Raw genomic sequence first — 20,013 nt, 5'->3', positions numbered from 1 at the left:
GCTTTGGGTTTTTGTGTACCCCATTTTTGTGTTTTTTAAAATAAATGTCAAAATGAAAACATTTCAATTTTTTTTATTTTGTTTCCATTATGGCCCAAACTAATTAATGTTTAATTCCTATCCCTGCATTTGTTGGTCTAGATATGATGCTTCATATTATTTTAATGTAGTTTTATGTTTAATTAAGATGTTAATCTCTTGCTAATGGATGGCCAGTTGGGCATCTTTATCAAATGTTTTGAAATGAACGTTAGATAGAAAAAGGGAGTATGTTTCGCTGTAAGGGGAAAAAATAAGAAAGAAAAGACTTTTTTTGTACCAGTGTATGCAGATAAATCAATAGTTGTCACTGATTGAGATCTTGGGAGGCTTACAGAATGCTGGGGAGGAAAAAGAAAACAAAAAGGCTACATCAAAAAGACTAGATTTCAGTATTATATTATGATTCTTTTTCTTCATTTTTTTCATTCACATTCCATGCAAACTGTAGATTTTATAGGATATTATATGAAAACAGTGCTGATGTTCTGTTGTTTACAACATAATAAAAATTAATGAAAAAAGCAAAATACAATTTAGCTACTACAGAAATGTTGCTCAATCAGTAAAATAAATTTAAATTAACCTCCATTTCTGAAATGTCTGATAGCTACAACTTCACTCATGCCCTACCTTTGTGTCACTGGAAAAATATTTATATTAAATTGTGTGTTCACATTAGAATAGCTTTTGTTTAGATATGACTTGCAAATTGCTTAAATTTTATTTATTTATTTGATTAACAGTTGATACGGTCCATTGTTAGTTGATTTGATTATAATATTTTCTCTGAAGGCAATAACATAAGAACATTAGGATGGCCATAATGTGTCAGACCAAAGGTCCATCTAGCCCAGTATCCTGTCTTCAGACAGTGGCCAAAGCAGGGCCAGATTAAGATCGTTAGTGGCCCTAAACACTGAAAAGATTATGGTGTCCCCCCCTCCATCATATGTATTTCAAAATAAAAACAATACTATACCATAAAATAAAATTTTATTTTTTGAAATGATGTAAAACTTACACGGATGCTGAAATTAAAATAGCTTCTTTCTTGATTTTTTAATTGCAAAATTCTGGATACGTTCATCGAAGCTGACTCGATGAAACATGTCCGCTTCCATGCACAATAGGGAAAGTGAACCAAGTCTGTCCTGACACATTGTTGTTCTCTGAGGGTTTTTGATTCTTTTCAGCTGAGAAAAAGAGCGTTCTGCGGAGCAGTTAGTAATCATCAATGTTAGAAAAATATGTAGTGTGATCGCTACGTTTGAAAATACACATTGTATTCCTTCTTTCGATATTGTGTCATAAAGATCAATGTGACTGAATTTCATTTTTCCTGTTTCATTAAACATTGCATGCATATAACAGTAGAATTGCCGTACTTCTCCACAGGGATTCATGTTCAAGTCAACAGGGTATCAGAGTAGCAGCCATGTTAGTCTGTATTCGCAAAAAGAAAAGGAGTACTTGTGGCACCTTAGAGACTAACAAATTTATTAGAGCATAAGCTTTTGTAAGCTACAGCTCACTTCATCGGATGCATTTGGTGGAAAAAACAGTGGGGAGATTGATATACACACACAGAGAACATGAAACAATGTGTTTATCATACACACTGTAAGGAGAGTGATCACTTAAGATAAGCCATCACCAGCAGCAGGGGGCGGGGGGAAAGGAGGAAAACCTTTCATGGTGACAAGCAAGGTAGGCTATTTCCAGCAGTTAACAAGAATATCTGAGGAACAGTGGGGGGTGGGATGGGGGGGGGGGAAATACCATGGGGAAATAGTTTTACTTTGTGTAATGACTCATCCATTCCCAGTCTCTATTCAAGCCTAAGTTAATTGTATCCAGTTTGCAAATTAATTCCAATTCAGCAGTCTCTCCTTGGAGTCTGTTTTTGAAGCTTTTTTGTTGAAGGATAGCCACTCTTAGGTCTGTAATCGAGTGACCAGAGAGATTGAAGTGTTCTCCAACTGGTTTTTGAATGTTATAATTCTTGACATCTGATTTGTGTCCATTCATTCTTTTATGTAGACTGTCCAGTTTGACCAATGTACATGGCAGAGGGGCATTGCTGGCCCATGATGGCATATATCACATTGGTAGATGCGCAGGTGAAAGAGCCTCTGATAGTGTGGCTGATGTGATTAGGCCCTATGATGGTGTCCCCTGAATAGATATGTGGATAGAGTTGGCAACGGGCTTTGTTGCAAGGATAGGTTCCTGGGTTAGTGGTTCTGTTGTGTGGTGTGTGGTTGCTGGTGAGTATTTGCTTCAGATTGGGGGGCTGTCTGTAAGCAAGGACTGGCCTGTCTCCCAAGATCTGTGAGAGTGATGGGTCGTCCTTCAGGATAGGTTGTACATCCTTGATGATGCATTGGAGAGGTTTTATTTGGGGGCTGAAGGTGATGGCTAGTGGCGTTCTATTATTTTCTTTGTTGGGCCTGTCCTGTAGTAGGTGACTTCTGGGTACTCTTCTGGCTCTGTCAATCTGTTTCTTCACTTCAGCAGGTGGGTATTGTAGTTGGAGGAATGCCTGATAGAGATCTTGTAGGTGTTTGTCTCTGTCTGAGGGGTTGGAGCAAATGCGGTTATATCGTAGATCTTGGCTGTAGACAATGGATCGTGTGGTATGATCTGGATGAAAGCTAGAGGCATGTAGGTAGGAATAGCGGTCAGTAGGTTTCCGATATAGGGTGGACCAGTCCACACAAGAGATCCACTTCCTGGACACTACGGTGCTAATAAGCAATGGTCACATAAACACCACCCTCAGTTATCTGAACTTTAAAAAAAATTACACAATGTGTACTATAATTAATATATATATATATATATATATATATATATATATATATATATATATATATGAAAAAAATGAATCAAGTACATATAACTGAGAAGAATATATCAATAATAAAACAAAAATATATTGCTATACACGACATGATCTGATTTCCTCGCATTATTTTGATCTACATTAATAGCACACCTCCCCTGGTTTAGGTGGGGATAAGTAATAAAAAGAGAACAGAAAAATGGGGGAAGAGTGTGTAATGGAGTGTAAGGAAGTCTAACAAAATTCTGATTTTTCCCATGATGACTACTTCAATGCTTTTTTTGAAATATCAAATACCAAATTTTTTTGCTGGTGCCCTAAGCACTTGCTTAGTCTGCCGATTGGGTAATCAGCCCAGGGCCAATGCCAGGTGCCACAGAGGGAATGAACAGGTAATCATCAAGTGATCCATTCCCTGTCTCATATTCTCAGCTTCTGGCAAACAGAGGTTAGGGACACCAGCCTTGCCTATCCCGACTAATAGCCATTGATGGACCTATCCTACATGAATTTATCTAATTCTTTTTTTAACCCAGTTAAAGTCTAAGCAGCAAAAAAATGTCTATAGCCTTCCAGGCTACACAAATCCAAGAAAAACACAGATCAAGAATCCACGGAAGGGCAATGAATACAGTATACTGCAGAAGTCCATTAAAAGTATATAGTTGCTTTATGGTCAAAATTTCCAGAGCACATTAATTCATAGATTCATAGATACTAAGGTCAGAAGGGACCATTCTGATCATCTAGTCCGACCTCCTGCACAACGCAGGCCACAGAATTTCACCCACCCACTCCTACGAAAAACCTCACCTATGTCTGAGCTATTGAAGTTCTCAAATCGTGGTTTAAAGACTTCAAGGAGCAGAGAATCCTCCCTCAAGTGACCCGTGCCCCATGCTACAGAGGAAGGCGAAAAACCTCCAGGGCCTCTTCCAATCTGCCCTGGAGGAAAATTCCTTCCCGACCCCAAATATGGTGATCACCCTGAGCATATGGGCAAGATTCACCAGCCAGATACTACAGAAAATTCTTTCCTAAGTAACTCAGATCCCATCCATCTAATATCCCATCTCAGGGGATTAGGCCTATTTACCCTGAATATTTAAAGATCAATTACTTACCAAAATCACATTATCCCATCATACCATCTCCTCCATAAACTTATCGAGTAGAATCTTAAAGCCAGATAGATCTTTTGCCCCCACTGCTTCCCTTGGAAGGCTATTCCATAATATTGTCTTCTCTGATGCTTTAGATCAGTGATACTCAGAACTCAGAGGTTCAGGAGCCAAATTAGTGATTAACATTTCCCAGAAGATCCACAGTACAGTGAATTCATTGTTTCATTTACTATAGTACTATATATTCATATTTAAATAGTATGACTGGGAAATATTTAGTTTTTATATATACTTGGTCAGTCATTTTGCTGTAAGAACATTTTATATATGTGTATATATATTATGATTATATTTACACAAAATGACTGATCAAGGATTATTATTTTATCAACTACAATTGTACTACAACATAGTAAAAGCATCCTGATTGGTTAATTACTTTCATTGGCTTATAATTAAATCATACAGTGCTTTAATATCATGTGCTGAACAGAGCTTCAATAGACACATTAAAAAGCGACTTGCGGCTCGCAAGCCTCAGTCTGAATATCACTGCTTTAGATACTTTGTCATCACTCATGCCTATGTAGCAAATAGAAGTTGCACTTCAAATCTGCTAATTCAGCATAAGCGTGGAGTATGATCCCATTGAAAAAACACCCTCTGGTTTTATATATTTTTCTTGTTCTACCCTGGCCAATAGGAGCTTTCTGATGTCACATTCAAACAATGGATAGTATCAAAAAAGCCAATGGCATAAAAAGAATTGTCTGGCTATGGATCTTATCAACCAGTGAAGAGCCCATCTGAAACACTTAAGGCTGAGAGATCTTCCTTAGTTCATTCACTGATGTGTTTATAAATTGTGAAAAAAAATTGTCCATACATTTAGATGACAGTGGGACTCCGGAGTCATGCATAATGGAGTTTTCAACAGTCAGAGACTCCACTTAAAAAGTTGGGTGTCAGGAATGTCTAATCCCATGTGCACCTGTTCAGAAGAAGAGACTCTCCATCAGGAACTTCAGTTACTCATCGTGAATATCAAGCATGAAGGACTGAAATTAAAACAATATTGCACTCAGGAGACTGCATTTTACACCACAGTCAGTTGAATGGAGTATCCACTCTAATTCAATGCGCTTGAATTTAGTTCTGGAGACTGACGTTCTCTAGGTATCCATATGTCGTGGACAGTGTAGGCAGTGGCAATACAAGCTCGTCCATGCTTTTTACTTGTAAACATGCTTTCCTTTCTAACCTGGATGTGCAACAGTCTATTTAAAGTATTGAGAGTCTCCATGCCCATTCAGCTTTTGAACATTGAGCTAGGACCGATGATAAAACCACCAGTTAGTGCAAGTTATGTTTCCTGTCATACTTCTTATTAGGTTTATGCACATAGATAAGTAAGCATGGTGAAGATGGAACTTTTCTCACTTGTCCTGGATTGATATTGAGGATAATAAGAGGACTTTGGCTTCCAGAGCTCTCAATTCATTACCCTTCAGAAGCACAAAATTCAGTTTAAAACATTATTTTTTTAAAAAAGTATTTTAGATGCTTCAAAAAGAGAAGGTGGGTGCGGTAATATCTTTAACTTTTGATGGTGAAACCAACTTTTGATGGTGAAAGAGAGAGAGAGTTCTTCAGGTTTGGAAAAGGTACTCAGAGTGTCACAGCTAAATTCAAGGTGGACCAGACTGTTAAGCATAAGCTGTTAACACATGTTGCAAGAGACCATTCAAGGTGATGTGGGCAGTTAACAGCTCTGTAGTCATAGGACAAAGGAGGGTTAGTGAGTTACAGATTGTTGTAATGAGCCGTGAATCCATTGTCTTTATTTAGTCCATGATTTTTCATGTCTAGCAAAGTTATGAATTCAAGATATCAGGCTCATCTTTTGAAGGTGTTATGCAGGCGTCCTTTCAGGATTAAGACTGAGAGGTCAGATATGGAATGATCATTTTGTGAAAAATGTTCAGCAATGGTTGATATGGTGTTTTTGTCGATCATTTTTCTGTGTGAGTTCATTTGAGAGCATAGTGATTATCTGATTTCACCCATATAGTTGTTATTTGGACAGTAGTGCATTGGATGAGGTATTTCACATGTTGTGACAGGCATGTGTAGGACTCATGTATCTTGAAAGGTGTGTTGTGGGGTATTGATCATTGTAGCAGTGAATATATGTCTGCAGGTTTTTAATCAATTGTTATGGAAAGGTCTGGTGCTGTTTTAAGTTGGTGTGTGCTCATCTGTGGTGAGCTTGCTTCTGATGATGAGCTTGCTGAGGTTGGGGGCGGATTATCTGAAGGCCAGAAGAGGAGGTTCAGGTAATTTTTTTTCAGGATGTGATCCTCATTGAGTGTGGGTAGTAATTGTTTAATGTTACCCTGTATGGGTTCCATTAGAGTGGTACCAACAAGGGGTGTGAAGTCATAGGTTTGGGTTTTTTGGTTCTATATTGAAGCATGTTCTTTAGGGGTATTTGGGTGGCCATGATGCAATCTACTTCTCTGTTGAAGTGTCCTTGTTTGGTGAAGGCGTTTTTAAGTATGTTAAGGTGTGTATCCTGGACTTTCTTCTTGGAACATATTCTGTGGTATCTGAGTGCCTGGCAGTAGATAACAGATTTTCTGGTGTGTTTAGGGATGGTTATTGGATCTGTGAAAGTAGGCGAGATGATTTGTGTTTCTTGTATATAGTTGTCTGTGAGGGTCTGTTGTTGAGGCTGATTGTGGTGTCCAGGAAGTTGATGCTGGTGTGGGAGTGTTCTAGAGAGAATTTGATGGATGGACAGTAGTTGTTGAAGTTGTGGTGGAAATCCGTGAGGGAGTTTAGCTTGTTGGTCCAATGGAGGAAAATATCATTGTATCTCACATATGTCATTTGTTGTGTCGCATTTTTCCAGAAATTCTTTCTTGCAGTGGCCTATGAAGAAGTTGGAATATTGTGGAGCCATCCTAGTACCTATGGCTGTTCCCAGGGTTTGGACATAGTGGTATTTTTAAAAATTTTTAAAATTTAGTTGCTGCAGTCAGTCAACTGTATTCTGAAATGCAGTCTCTGGAGTGTAATTAATATTTTATCCTGCACACTAACTTAGCTGCCTTGTAAATTAGGGATAACGGGAAAATTGAGATTTTATATTATATTGTACCACTCTTGAATCTTATTTTTTCTTATGAACACACAGTTTAATTTGAATTTTTGGATGTACTAATAATCCATCAAAGCTATGATAAATTGTAAATTTTGATAGATTTTTGAATGCGTATTATGACAATGTAGCAACCTCTAAATTTAGACTGAAAGACAACTAACTTAACATTTTTAATCTTTTCCTAATATGTCTATATTGAGGATGTCATTTTGTAGTATTGTGCTGCAAATAGTCTAAATACTGTATAGTCACAGTCCTGAGTGGTTAAGAGAGAATGGATTCCAGGAGTAGGTTTTTCACTGGAGATGAAATATGCAGAAGGGCAGATGAACGCCAATGTGCAAAAGTACCACTATGCTGAGTTTTCAGAACTTATGTGGTGCATAACCTTGATCTGCCCCTCTGCACAGGGATGAATATCACCTTGAGAGAGAAATTCCTATTTTATTCAGAAGTACAATATTGACACCCTTCAACAGGGTTTTTTGGTATCAAAAGCGGCAGCAAAGCTCACAAGTCATAGGAGTAGATACGTTTCCAGAACTCAAGCAGAAGTGACTATATCCAGAGAGCTACAGGTTTCAACGAGATAGCAGCAATTTCTCTTTCTGTTGCCTTTCCCAAACAGCCTGGTTTTACAACTGTGTAGCTCCATTAATGTTAGTGGAGGCACTCCTGATTTATTCTGGTGTAAATGATAGAAGAATCATGCATGTGTTCCTAAAATCGCTGTGTGTTCACCTCTACTTCATTCTCCAAACACAATAAAAATCTTAAGGCTATCAGTCACGTGGCTTAGGGGGCCAGTGAAAATCAATTCATGGCAGGTGTTTACAGATCTGACTAAACAAAATGAGTATCCAGTCTTGTTTTTACAAATAAAGATGATATTTGTCTTTGTGACAGGAAGTGGCAAGGATAGTTAAGGTATACCTCAAAACTACTTGCTAAATACAGATATAATAACTGTTGAACCCTCCCCACTCCCACACACACACACTGATAGCATTTCAGTCACTTCATTGAAATAAATGTAACAATTTCATTTATATCACTTTTGTCACAACTATATAGAAACAATGCTGAAACACTGTTAAGATGGTGACACACACACATCAATAACCATATGGGGGTCCTCTCTCTCTCTCTCGCTCATAGATGTATGTGCAGAATGACCATTTACTGAATGGAAAGGAATATGTAAAGACTAGAGTACATTGTTTGGGGAATTTAACAATATTCCAAGATTCAGCATAGTAATTTGGAAATTAGTCTCTCCACTTGCATTAATAGTTATGGTAATGCATTTTACAAATCAGGCAGATAATATTTTTTGAATAAAAAATCAGTTAAATTATATCTGGACACTAAACATTCACCCAACCTGAGACATTTAGATTCTACCTCTGTTAGAGCATGTACCAGAAACAGGTCAAATTTGTTACTCCAGCACATAGGTGCTTAAAGTGCCCTCAAGGGTTACCTAAGGATTCTCTGGCTGTATGTAGGATAATATCCCAGTGTCACAAAACAGGTGTGATTAGTTTTTGGCTACCCCCTCTCCCTCTGCATGGGACAGAAATCCTGACAAACAACATGTCAGCAATGCACTAAAATAATGAGTGGCTGTATCATCCCCTCTTTACCAATACACCATTGAGTTCAGTTATATCAGCATGGTTCTACACCTTCCAGGAGTCGGCAATGACCCAGCAGACTTCCTGAAGTGTGATAACCACCACAAGTAGTTGCTGTCGATAACCCTCCGAAACCAGTGTTCCATCAGTGTGGAACTCTCGTCACAGACTTGTTCACCACAGAAGATAATACTAAGTACTGCTTCAGAGGAGACATGAGCCCAGGCTCTCTCAGGATGCCTTCCCCCCTTCTATAGTCTCATGGACTGCTATATGCTTTCCCTCTAATACTCCTGGTCCCCACAAAAAACATCCAAGATCGAACTAAACAGGGCTTCAGTCATTATGATAGCTCCACACTGACCAAGACAATTTTGACTGTTGGTCTTGTTAGTTGTCCAAGCAGCCTCCCATAAATCTTCCATCCTTTCCAGACATAATATCCCAGAATCACAAAGATACTGCACTCAGACTCACAGTTGTTCCATCTGTGGCTTAGATGTTGGCTGGCTGAGCACTGACTGACGGAGTCTGTTCCCTACAAGTTCTAAAAATCTGTATACAAAACAGAAAACATTTCACTAGGAAGACATATTCCTTGAAATGGAAAAGATTTTCCATAAAGGCAATTCAAAATAATAATGAGCCGGTGGAGGCCCTGATAGTGAAGATGTTGGTCTATATATAATCCTGAAACACACAAAGTTACCATTTAACTCAGATTCACCTTGCTTCAATATTTGCATGCCATGCCCCAGTACAGTCATACCTGGTCTTCTCACATCCTGTGGCATTGAAATTCCTCAAGGGCCTTCTGCATGTTTGACCTCCAGTAAGGGGGATCTGACTACCACTCAATATTGTTCTTCTAAAACTTATGGAGCTTCTTGTTGACATCACCTTACTATCAAGATAGTCTTTCTCGTGGCTTTTATCTCAGCATGCAGAATCAGTAAGATCCTTGCTATTATGGCCAGGCTGCCTTCCACATCCTTCCACAGGGACAAGGTGGTGATGAAAATCTTTCCCCAAACCTTGTACTTGATGCTGGAAGAGAAGAAGCTGCAGCTGCATATTTTGGACATCTACAAAGCCTTGCTCTATTACCTCAGCAGGACCAAGCCCTTTCAGGCCTCATTGTGGCCATATCCCTTGCACTGAAAAGCTAAGCTAACTCATCACAGAGAATTTCAATGTGGGTTTCCAGCTGCTATCAATTGGCTGGCAAGGCTCTGCCTCTGAATGTCAAGGTACACTGCACGAGTGAACAGGTGGAATCATCTGCCTACTTCAGAAATGTGGCTCTTTTCGAGAATTGCATGATAGCTACACGGAGCAACCCACTATCTCAGTTAAACATTCTGCACTTGACATGGCAACTAAGTCAGATACCAATTTTGGGACAATAGTACTTCAATCTCTGTTTGACAAATACAGCTGAAATTCCTCACTCCAGCTGTTCAGGGAAGATACTGCTTCCCAGTCATGACAGTGGGACCCATCCTGATATATACTTGAAGAAGAAAGAACAATTAACTACCATACAGTCACTGTGATTCTTTGAGATGTTGTGATCTGTGTGGTTTCCATGATCTGTCCCCACATTTCTGAGTCCTCAACAGCATTGGCTTTGAACTGTAAAGGAGCTGAGGAAGGGTCACAGCTACGCTATCTTTTTATCTTTTATATGAGAGTATGAGGAGGCACAGAGTACATGCATGTTTAAGAAAACCTTTATTTATTGCCTTCCACCCTAAATATCTTTGCCTGAAGGCATTCAAATCCTCTATGTGAAAAAATGAATCAAATGCTGTATCACTGAAAGATATTCAGCTTAAGAGACTTATTTTGGTCAACACATTCTGTGGTAGCATCCTGGGCAGAAAGTGAATCAGCCACCACAAAACAAATGGAAAATTGTCCTCTTGTCATGAATCAACATTTTGTAAAGATCTACAGGCCTGACTTGTACTCCGCAGAAGCATTCTTTGGCAGAAAGGTGCTCCAAGAAGTGATGACCAAATAGATTGAGATACTAACTTCAACGAAGAAGAAACTTCTTTGTTCGCCCTTCTCCCATACTTTTGACTATTTTTCTTATTTCTTGCTATAACTAAGATGTCTCAGACTCAGGAAGATGTCAGAATCCAAAATAGAACATTTGTCACATCATGATTTCCTTCCCAGATTGACCTCGCCCCTAATTTCTTCCCATTCAAACTAAGACCTTTGGGCATTTTTACAATCATTTCTTTAGTGCCCATGCATGTAGTTAACAGTGAAGTAAGGTTAGATATTTATATTTCGTCAACTAATAAATAATTATGCTGAGATTTTCAAGGTTACATAAAGAATTTGAACTTCTAATTCTCATTAAAATTAATGGGAACTGGGTGTTCAAACTTTCTAAGAATGACTTTGAAAATCTCAGGTTTAGTAATTGGGAGGTACTTTGGAAAGGGCTTGGTTAAGCCATGAAAGAAGCCCCAGGGATAAGTCTGAATGTCCTCTCATATTTCCAGAAAGAGGGGCACAAATTCAAATTCTCATACTAGGAGACAGTTCAGCCCCAGAAAACTCGGTAACACATTTTTCATTTTAACTAAATTATTGTTACTTTTGTATTTTTAAATGAATTCCTTTTTGGGAAATAAATTTTATGTTAATGGTAACTCGTACTTTTAATAGCTGTAAGTGAAATACCCCAAGTTAGAATTCTAATTTAATTCACGTTCAGTAATGCAAATACATTCACTATTTTAGTGATGCTTTATTGATTTCAGTACTTACATACCATACATAGAGCAGACAAGCAGGAAAGAATCTCTGGTTCAAAAGATGATTACAGCTTTTTAAAATTGTACCACAACAAACATTGCTAAGAGTAGTGAAAGCCATGTCAGATACAATCTCTAAATATTAAAAATGACCCTTAAAGATTTATATGGCATTTTATAGAAAGACTCCTAATTCCAAACAAAAGCATTCATCAGTTGACTTGACAGTTATGAATAATAGTGTTTTACATGCCATATCTGTGAAACGACACACTAGGTTTAGCATAAAAAATGTTTTGAGCAACTGGAAAGATATACTTATTCACTGCAGAATGAATGACATAACAATGCTTGTATAAGGCATGATGGAATTTGATGTTATGCTCATGAATATATTAAATGGTAGTATATAAAGTGAATACCAACTTCTATTATATATGTGGCACAAGGGTTCTGATGAGTTCAGATGAAAATTCCCCACCACCTAAACCTGAATTTTAACACCAATTCTAAGTGCCATAATATAAATCTTCTGCCTGAATACAACTCAAAAGTTTAAGAAAAACAAATCATACAGTAGGAATGTGTAGGTGGTCTGTGTGTGTATGTTTTATTTCCATCTGAACCAATGCTAACATGCAAAAAAAATTACTGGAGGAGTTCTAGGCAATGTTCAAAGTTTCAGAATTGACTTTGAAATGTATAATAAGCACCTGTTAAACTTCAGCCCACGCAATGTTTCTATTTTTTTTTCAAGGTTTATTCGTCAACTGAATACCTGTGGGTGATAGTTGATGTTATTTTTTTACAGTTTTCTTGTAATTGGGCCAACTTGTCAACTATGCATACCAGGTGCATGCAGTTTCTAAAAAAAAACCCATCACCTGTCTCCAGGTTTTACTGTACAACGGTGGTTTTAAGTAACTTGAAAATATGCATTTCATACTGCTAATTTCCTTTTTGACCATCTAGTTTAGGACAGTTGGTCAGATTCATGCATTCAGTACTGTCCTTTCAAAATTACCTCAAACATAACAACATCTGTCTGCCATTTTCCCATCATAAATACATGTTTTATAATTTTTCCAAAAGTCCTTAAATCTCATGGTATCATTACTAGACTATTTCGTCAAATCTCAGGATGTTTTGTCAGAAGGTTTTTTAAACAGATTGATTTTTCTTTTTTTAAGCTACAGTAGGCAAGTAAGTAAACCTATAAAAATGCATATTTACCTGAACAACCTGGGTTTGTTGAATTTTACAAAAGTGAATGTTAACAATGCTTATTCAGTGTTTGTTAAGCACATTCAGAACAATGTGGGCCATATTCTGTTGTCTTTATGGGTGTTCATAGTATGCTATGCCACAAGTGCTTCCAGTGGTTTCAATGAGAGAACTCATGGAGTAACATACTACTGAAGTTATACTTAAATCTTATAAAGTATAAGAAAAACATATTTCTGCACTGTAACAGTGATATCACTACATAATGTACTTTAACAATTCATTTGCTCTGAATGATGTAGATTTTTCACATGAAAAACTGAGAATCCCTAACCCAGTTAGGATTTCTATTCTGGGAGTTAGAATAAAAGTTATTGTCTATATTCACCTGTGATATGTATTGTATGGTATTAAAAAGTAAATATATACAGCAGTAAGCCTTTAACCATTGTTGCATTTCTGTTAGCAGAAAAGCTACTTTTTAGTTTATCTTGTGAGCTGTAATATGTCACCATAAAGAAGTGACTTCAATAGCTTTTAATGGTATTAAAATACAGTACATCTAAAGGTGCATCTTGGTTCAGGTTTAATAAGTTGTATTCCCTTAAAAATCAAAATAATGACCTTTAGCAGAGGAAATTAACTTAAATATATATGCTAACTACTTTATTAAAATTTAACATGTAATTTGTTTATAATCTGGACGTAGTTATTTGTTAACTGAAATTCGTTCATTTTCTTTGCAGCGGTTGGGCCAACTAAATGTATGCAAGCAGAGCTGTTGCACCCAATCCTGCATTATTTTAACTAGTTGTAAAATACCCTCCAGACTTGACAGATTGTCAAGGCAGTTATTCACAAGAAGTTATATAGTGGTTGTATCTGTCAGCCCATACAGTATGGAATATTTTAACTGGCAGTCTTCCAAGACTGAACATTAATTTTATCATCTCCTATTACAGTCCCTAATCAAGATATTCCAGGGGTGATTGCACTAACATTGTTTGAAGACTACATCTACTGGACAGATGGGAAAACCAAGTCACTGAGCCGTGCCCACAAAACCTCTGGAGCAGACAGAATATCACTGATTAACTCATGGCATGCCATAACAGATATCCAGGTGTATCATTCTTATAGACAACCTGATGGTAATTATTCTATCCATGCTTTTCAGACAGCACATCAGCATATTTCACAAACATCTAATTTCTGAATTCACTGATGTTTTATTTATTTTTATTCTGGTTTGGTTTTTTTGTATTAGGATCGGGCATTTTTATGCAATAATTATAAGTATTTGTAGAGTGGTTTTGGTAAATTTCTTAAGTAACTAAATATCAAGTTGAAATTATTAAAGAACAGCTTATTGACTAGATCAACTGAATTGTTAAAATGATATTATGTTACAAAGATGATCAGTTCAACAAAGGAAAAATAAAGTATTAGCAAAGCTTTCAATATTATTGCAAAACCAGGAGAGTTAATATTTTAAAGAAATACTGGTGTCTAACAAGCCCTAGAGTTATTTAAAGAATAGTTGGGCCAAAAAGCCTACAGAAGGAGGACAGTATTATGAATCTCTCTGATCTACCGTCCGTGTATTACAGTTCTAGTTAAATAAAATTTGGCAGCTGGTCTAGATTAGAAAAATTATCAGCACCATTGTAAAAGATTAGTGCTTTCTCTCATTGTTTCAGCATTCAAATCTTCATTTTTATTAATGAATTAATTTGCCTCAAACAAAATTCTTGTGCTACTTAATAAGACAATTTGAAAGACCGATGACTAAAAAGTGATTTTTTGTTTGTTTTTGTTTTTAAGAAATGCTTTTTTATAAACCACTACATTGTAAAAATAATGTAATTTGTACCTAGTGCATTTTACTTCCCCTTTTACCATAAAAGAGATTTAAAGTATGCTGAGGTAACAGGTTTATATTACTAGAAGTTTCCCTAAAGGGAAAAGAAAGTTGCCTGTGTTTGTTTTTTATTTGTTTGGTGTTTTTCCCCTGTGAATCAGCATGTTGGTTAATAGGTTTTAATATTCTTTTTTCTTTTTCACTCACAGTGTCTAAACATTTGTGTATGATAAATAATGGTGGCTGCAGTCACTTGTGTCTCTTAGCTCCTGGCAAAACACACACTTGTGCCTGTCCCACTAATTTTTACCTTGCTGCAGATAACAAGACCTGCTTGTCAAACTGCACAGCCAGTCAGGTAAGTCAGTTGCCGTTTTACTGTATATTTGCAGCTTTACTTACAGCCAAATGTTAATACTAATGAAAGTGGTGCACACTTGAAGGAATTCTCCAAACCACAGCACAACTTTGAAGTAACATCAGCTATTCTTTGTGGAGATCAGTTATCTTAGGACATATAAAGAGAAGAATGATTTGTGTTTAAATATAAAATTTCAAAAATCACATACCTGAGGTGCTATGAAAATATATTTGTGTATGAAGTTTAGAGCTTGTGTGACTCATTGTTTAACAATAAGGAGGTAAACTACCATAATATCATGAGGGCAACATTTCAGAAAGAAAATATTTTTGTTTCCTCTGCAAAAGTTGTTGTGTGTATATATATATATATATTTTAAAAAGCACAGTACATTCAGTTGCCTTCAGAAGAGTTATTGTGCCAAGTTTAAAGACTAAATTCAGCCATTTAATTGTTAAACCAAGGGATTTTAATACTGCTTTAAGTGGAAAATTCAACACAACCTTAATTGAGTCATGAATAATAAGTCTGTAATAATATCTGGGATAATATATTTAGAGATTATATCTATATTATAAATAGTGGGACCACATTACAGTGTATTTATATCTTGCACTTTTCATCACCTCACCTGCACTAATCTCCAGAGGGACTTCTAACTTTTCAAACCTCTGAGCAGCTTTCAAACAGCTCCCATTTGTTTACATAACAATCTGCAATAATAAGAGTTTTTGAATATTTTCCTGTGTGACTCTAAGAGCATCCCAGTGCCAGAGGGCAAGCAGCTCACTGGCATCAAGTAATGAGTTTAGCTAACCTGACCAATTCAGTGTACCCCACCTTACTATGGTTATAATCTATATCTAGAAGGTGTTAGGTAATAGGTCATTGGAAAACTAATAATTCACTGATCATTAATAGTCTTGTGTCATGTATGTATGTGATATGTATTAAGAGTTATGGATATATGTTGCAATTATGACTAAAAAGTATTTAAACCAGGCATGTCAGGGGGATTTGGTTAACAGGTCTGTCCTAGACAAAGGAATATAATTGCTTCTCTGGCCAGCCCAGTCTTCAGGCTGGGACAATGAAGGTCCATTTACATGTAAAATAAACAAAGCTATCAAGCTAATAAATGGAGGATGAGACAGCTTAGCATCTACACCGAAGCAGGGAAGAGAAACTTTATTTGAATTATATACACAAGGAGCCTGAACCTCAAGCGATAAGCAGTTGAAGCAGCTGATGGTATACACTATTACTGTATTATAAACATTTATTGAGTGAGGTGTTTTATGAAAGTCAGTGACACACTGATGATTAATATCATTGTAAAATGTATGTATCAACACTATATAAGGAATTGTATTGATATTAGTCTCCATAGTCTGTGTCCAAACAAAGGGAGAAACAGGTCTCTCCTAGGCTGGAGGGAATTTCACAGCTATTTACCTGTTTCCTATGCAAATTAAGCATGGTGGAATCAAAACAATGGAAGCCTCATTTACATATAGGGAGATGGGAAGCCCACAAGAAGGAAAAACAGCATGAGGTCATCCTGCCGTTTTGAAACAAGATAATTGAACTTTGGAAGATATAGGCAATGACAGAAGCCATATTTGGCATCCATCACTAGACAGACACAAGGGACCAGAGCTCTCCCAAACTGAGAAAGATAGGTCCTTAAACCAAGAAAGAGTTGAATCTCTGGGCAATAAATATAGGAGAGAAACCTGCTTAGCCAAAGATCTTTCACCTTGAAAGAGAAGGGGAGCCAATGCCTTGTACTTCTGTGGAAAGTCGTGACTGAGGAAATGTCAGCAATAGCTTGGAAGAAGGAAGTTAGGTGAGAAGCCATCCTGAACAAAGTCTATACCTTGATAGATTAAGCTTTAGACTTTTAGATGCATGTTTCACTTTGATTTACTTTTAACCTTTTCCAATTTTATTCACTTTACTTTGCATCATTTAATCTATGTACTGTTAGTAAAATTTGTTTTATTTTTACTATAAACCAACTCAATGCTCTATTTTCAGGAAAAGGAAGTGTATTTAACCAAGTTAAGTTAATAAGCTATTAGGTACTTTTATCTCTTTAAAGGAACATGCAAACCTTATTATTTCTCTGAACTGTCCAGAAAAGGCCGGTCATTGAAAGCACATGGTTTTGGGAAAATTCAGGACTGGGAGTGTGTTGGGGTCACCCAGCTGGTTGTAATTAAGGCTGATGGAAGCCAAGGTGGGGCTGCAGGGCAGTAGACAGGCTGCTAGGGTCAGAGCTGCTGAACTAGGGGTGGCTGCATAGCACACAGACACTTGGATGTGACCTTCTGGGCTGGGAGCTATAGTAGCAAAGCATTGTGAGCCACTCAGGTTACAGGGTAAGAGGGGACACAAGACCCCATTGGATTGAACACCAAACCATGATACCCCCTAGAATGTGAAACTTCTGCCTCAGATTATATTAACTGCAAATTGAAGAAATGTTAAATCCTGGACTAGTGATAGGTAAAAGCCCTAATATCTCTCAGATGTTGAGGGTTATTAAAAGGAAAAGAAATCTAGAATCTAGAATCTAGAAATCTAGAAATTCCATTTTTCCCATGGGATACAGCACTTGTTTCCAGCTCTAGCTATTGTCAGATAATGGACTCTAAATCATAATAATGCAATAGAGATAAAAGCAATTTTAAATGCATTTTACATGTTTCTACAATGTATCAGTTATGATTTTTCATAACTTTCAGCATTCTTTCAGTCATCTTCCTGTATATGAAAGTTCATCAAAAGGGACATATTGTGTTTCCCAAGCTGATGTCAGACTTACTATCTTCTGTGATAAAACTTTAAAAAAATTATGGATTTTTCTTTGTCAGTTCACAGCCAGCTGACTCTCAGCTGACTCTCATGCTGCCAGGGTATGGAGCTCAGAGTTGGACCAGCATACCTGGTTCACACCCTGCCCTGAGGAGCAACCATGCCAGTGCAAAAAAGGTCCTATCAGGAGCTTCTTTCTGAGGAAAGAAGACAGGTTGCTACACAGGTCCCCAGTTCCCCTTCCACACATGACGATTTGAGATTTTTATGATAGTCTTGGGTAAGTCTTGCAAATCCCAGAGACTTCAAGTCTCAAAATGTCAAAAGCAAGCATCATCTTTTCAAGGCAGAAGTTAGTATGGTTAATGAACATGTGGGGTTAAAATCAGAGGTTAAACCCCTTCTCTGCCTTCCCCCTCTTGGAGGGAGTGTTTTCTGGAGTTTTGTCTGCACAGAAACTCTCACAGTGCTCTGTATCAAGCTCACAGCCCCTCCCACACCTTCTGCATGTCTGGGCATGCGGAGAAGTCTGCCACTGCGGTGAAGCTCTTACTCAGAGTGCAAAATAATTGGAATTGTGTCTGTCTGGCTTGCAGCCCAAGTATCTCCCTTTGCAATGGAAGGGATTTCAGATTAAGTAACAGTGGAATAGGATCTGTGCCATCTGATCATGAACCGTAAACCCTTGCTCTGCCAAGGAAAGGGGCTCAGAATCTGAAAGGTAGAAAGAGTTTTTTCTCTCTTCATCCTTCCCCTGCTCCACAGGCAGGCTTCACATAAAGCAAAAGGAGCACTTCAGGATCTCTGAGATCAGAAATGAAACACATGAGGATTCCACTCCCTGTGAAGCTACACCATCATGGGATTACAGAGAGAAAAGTGAGAAATCCCTTCCCATGCTCAGTATGACTCCTGAATTACTGAAGAAAGCACAGAGAGGTACTAGGTTGCTCCTACAATACGTACATAGGTGCTAGCTGGCCCAGGGAAGCGGGCAGGCAACCTTGCAGGATCCCACAGACATCTAGTAAACTGAGATAGTAAGTTATCTCAACTCTCACTATCAAAGCCAGCATAGCAATGTGTTAGTCATTACCAACACCAAGGGTGTCCAAGAAGGGACTATAACCCTGGAGGACAAAATCTGGAACAAAGACTTACATGGAAAGCTACCTAAACTTTCCTCCAAGTTTCCTCCAAACAAGAAACAAAAGTATCAGCATGACCAAGACAAACTCAGTGTGTGTGTATCTTTGCTAATAATTCCAATACAAGACACTTTCTTCTGCTCTGTGTCTGCATCCATATCATGCTGAACACACCAGAACTTGTCTGCTGTGGGAAGCTAAGCAGGATTGGGATCCTGGTTAGTATTTGACTGGAAGACCACCTGGAAAAGTTGGATGCTCCTCCATACCTAGAGTTTTAAGAAAGGTCTGGTAATCACAAGACTTGCTCAAGTTGCAAGTTAATCACCTATTCCCATGCACAGACAACATGCCAATTAGTACCCTGCTCATTCATTTATAACTACTGAAAGGAATTCATACTCACCATTTGATCAAACATCAAGAACTTTTTGAAACCAATACAGAGAATGATTGCCCCCCAGAATCAAAACAGACATAGCCCTGGTCATATTTTGCCACTATGGAAAAGATTTGCAAAGATCCAGAATTCCATTGTATCATTCATTTCCTAGCAGTTGTCATCTATAGCTAATTATCTCCAATTGCTAGGATTGCTGGTGCCAGGCATTGCCTTCATTGCCTGAGTGGGCTTCTCAAAATGCAGTGCAGAAATTCCTTCTGAGGTCATGGAACTATACTCCTGATGCAATGCAAAATTAGGTGTGATTCCCAGATCACATCCAAATGCTGCTTTGTGGACAGTTAAGTACTAGCAAAATGCTGATAGCCAACCCAGAACCAAACCTCAGCAGAAGGTGCACTAAACTACAAAGGGGGTAATTATGATGCTCACAGGGAAGTCTCCTCCTACCTCGATTAACTCCAAGGAGCATTCTTCTCTCAGCAATAGTGAAGGAACAGCAGAGCTTCTAATTGAAATTAAGGGCAATATTGGGCCTTATGAAGGAGCTTACTTAACAGATTTTTTGCCTTTTGAGGAATCAGGAGAATTAGGTTGTTGTTCCA

At 37.7% G+C, this 20,013-nt stretch overlaps 1 protein-coding gene across 1 annotated transcript in view; it reads left to right on the top strand.

Annotated features, from left to right (window-relative positions):
- The window catches only part of LRP1B (LDL receptor related protein 1B), a 1,336,604-nt gene that overhangs the window by 1,138,248 nt on the left and 178,343 nt on the right, over nucleotides 1-20,013 (top strand). Inside the window, exons 61-62 of the mRNA XM_043505072.1 lie at nucleotides 13,778-13,966; nucleotides 14,886-15,034. Coding sequence (XP_043361007.1) covers nucleotides 13,778-13,966; nucleotides 14,886-15,034 — 338 coding nt within the window. The remainder of the gene's footprint in view (nucleotides 1-13,777; nucleotides 13,967-14,885; nucleotides 15,035-20,013) is intronic.

The sequence above is a fragment of the Dermochelys coriacea genome, chromosome 11 (assembly GCF_009764565.3).
Source record: "Dermochelys coriacea isolate rDerCor1 chromosome 11, rDerCor1.pri.v4, whole genome shotgun sequence".
Classification (NCBI taxonomy): Eukaryota; Metazoa; Chordata; order Testudines; family Dermochelyidae; genus Dermochelys; species Dermochelys coriacea.
This window is presented reverse-complemented; position numbering and strand designations above follow the sequence as displayed.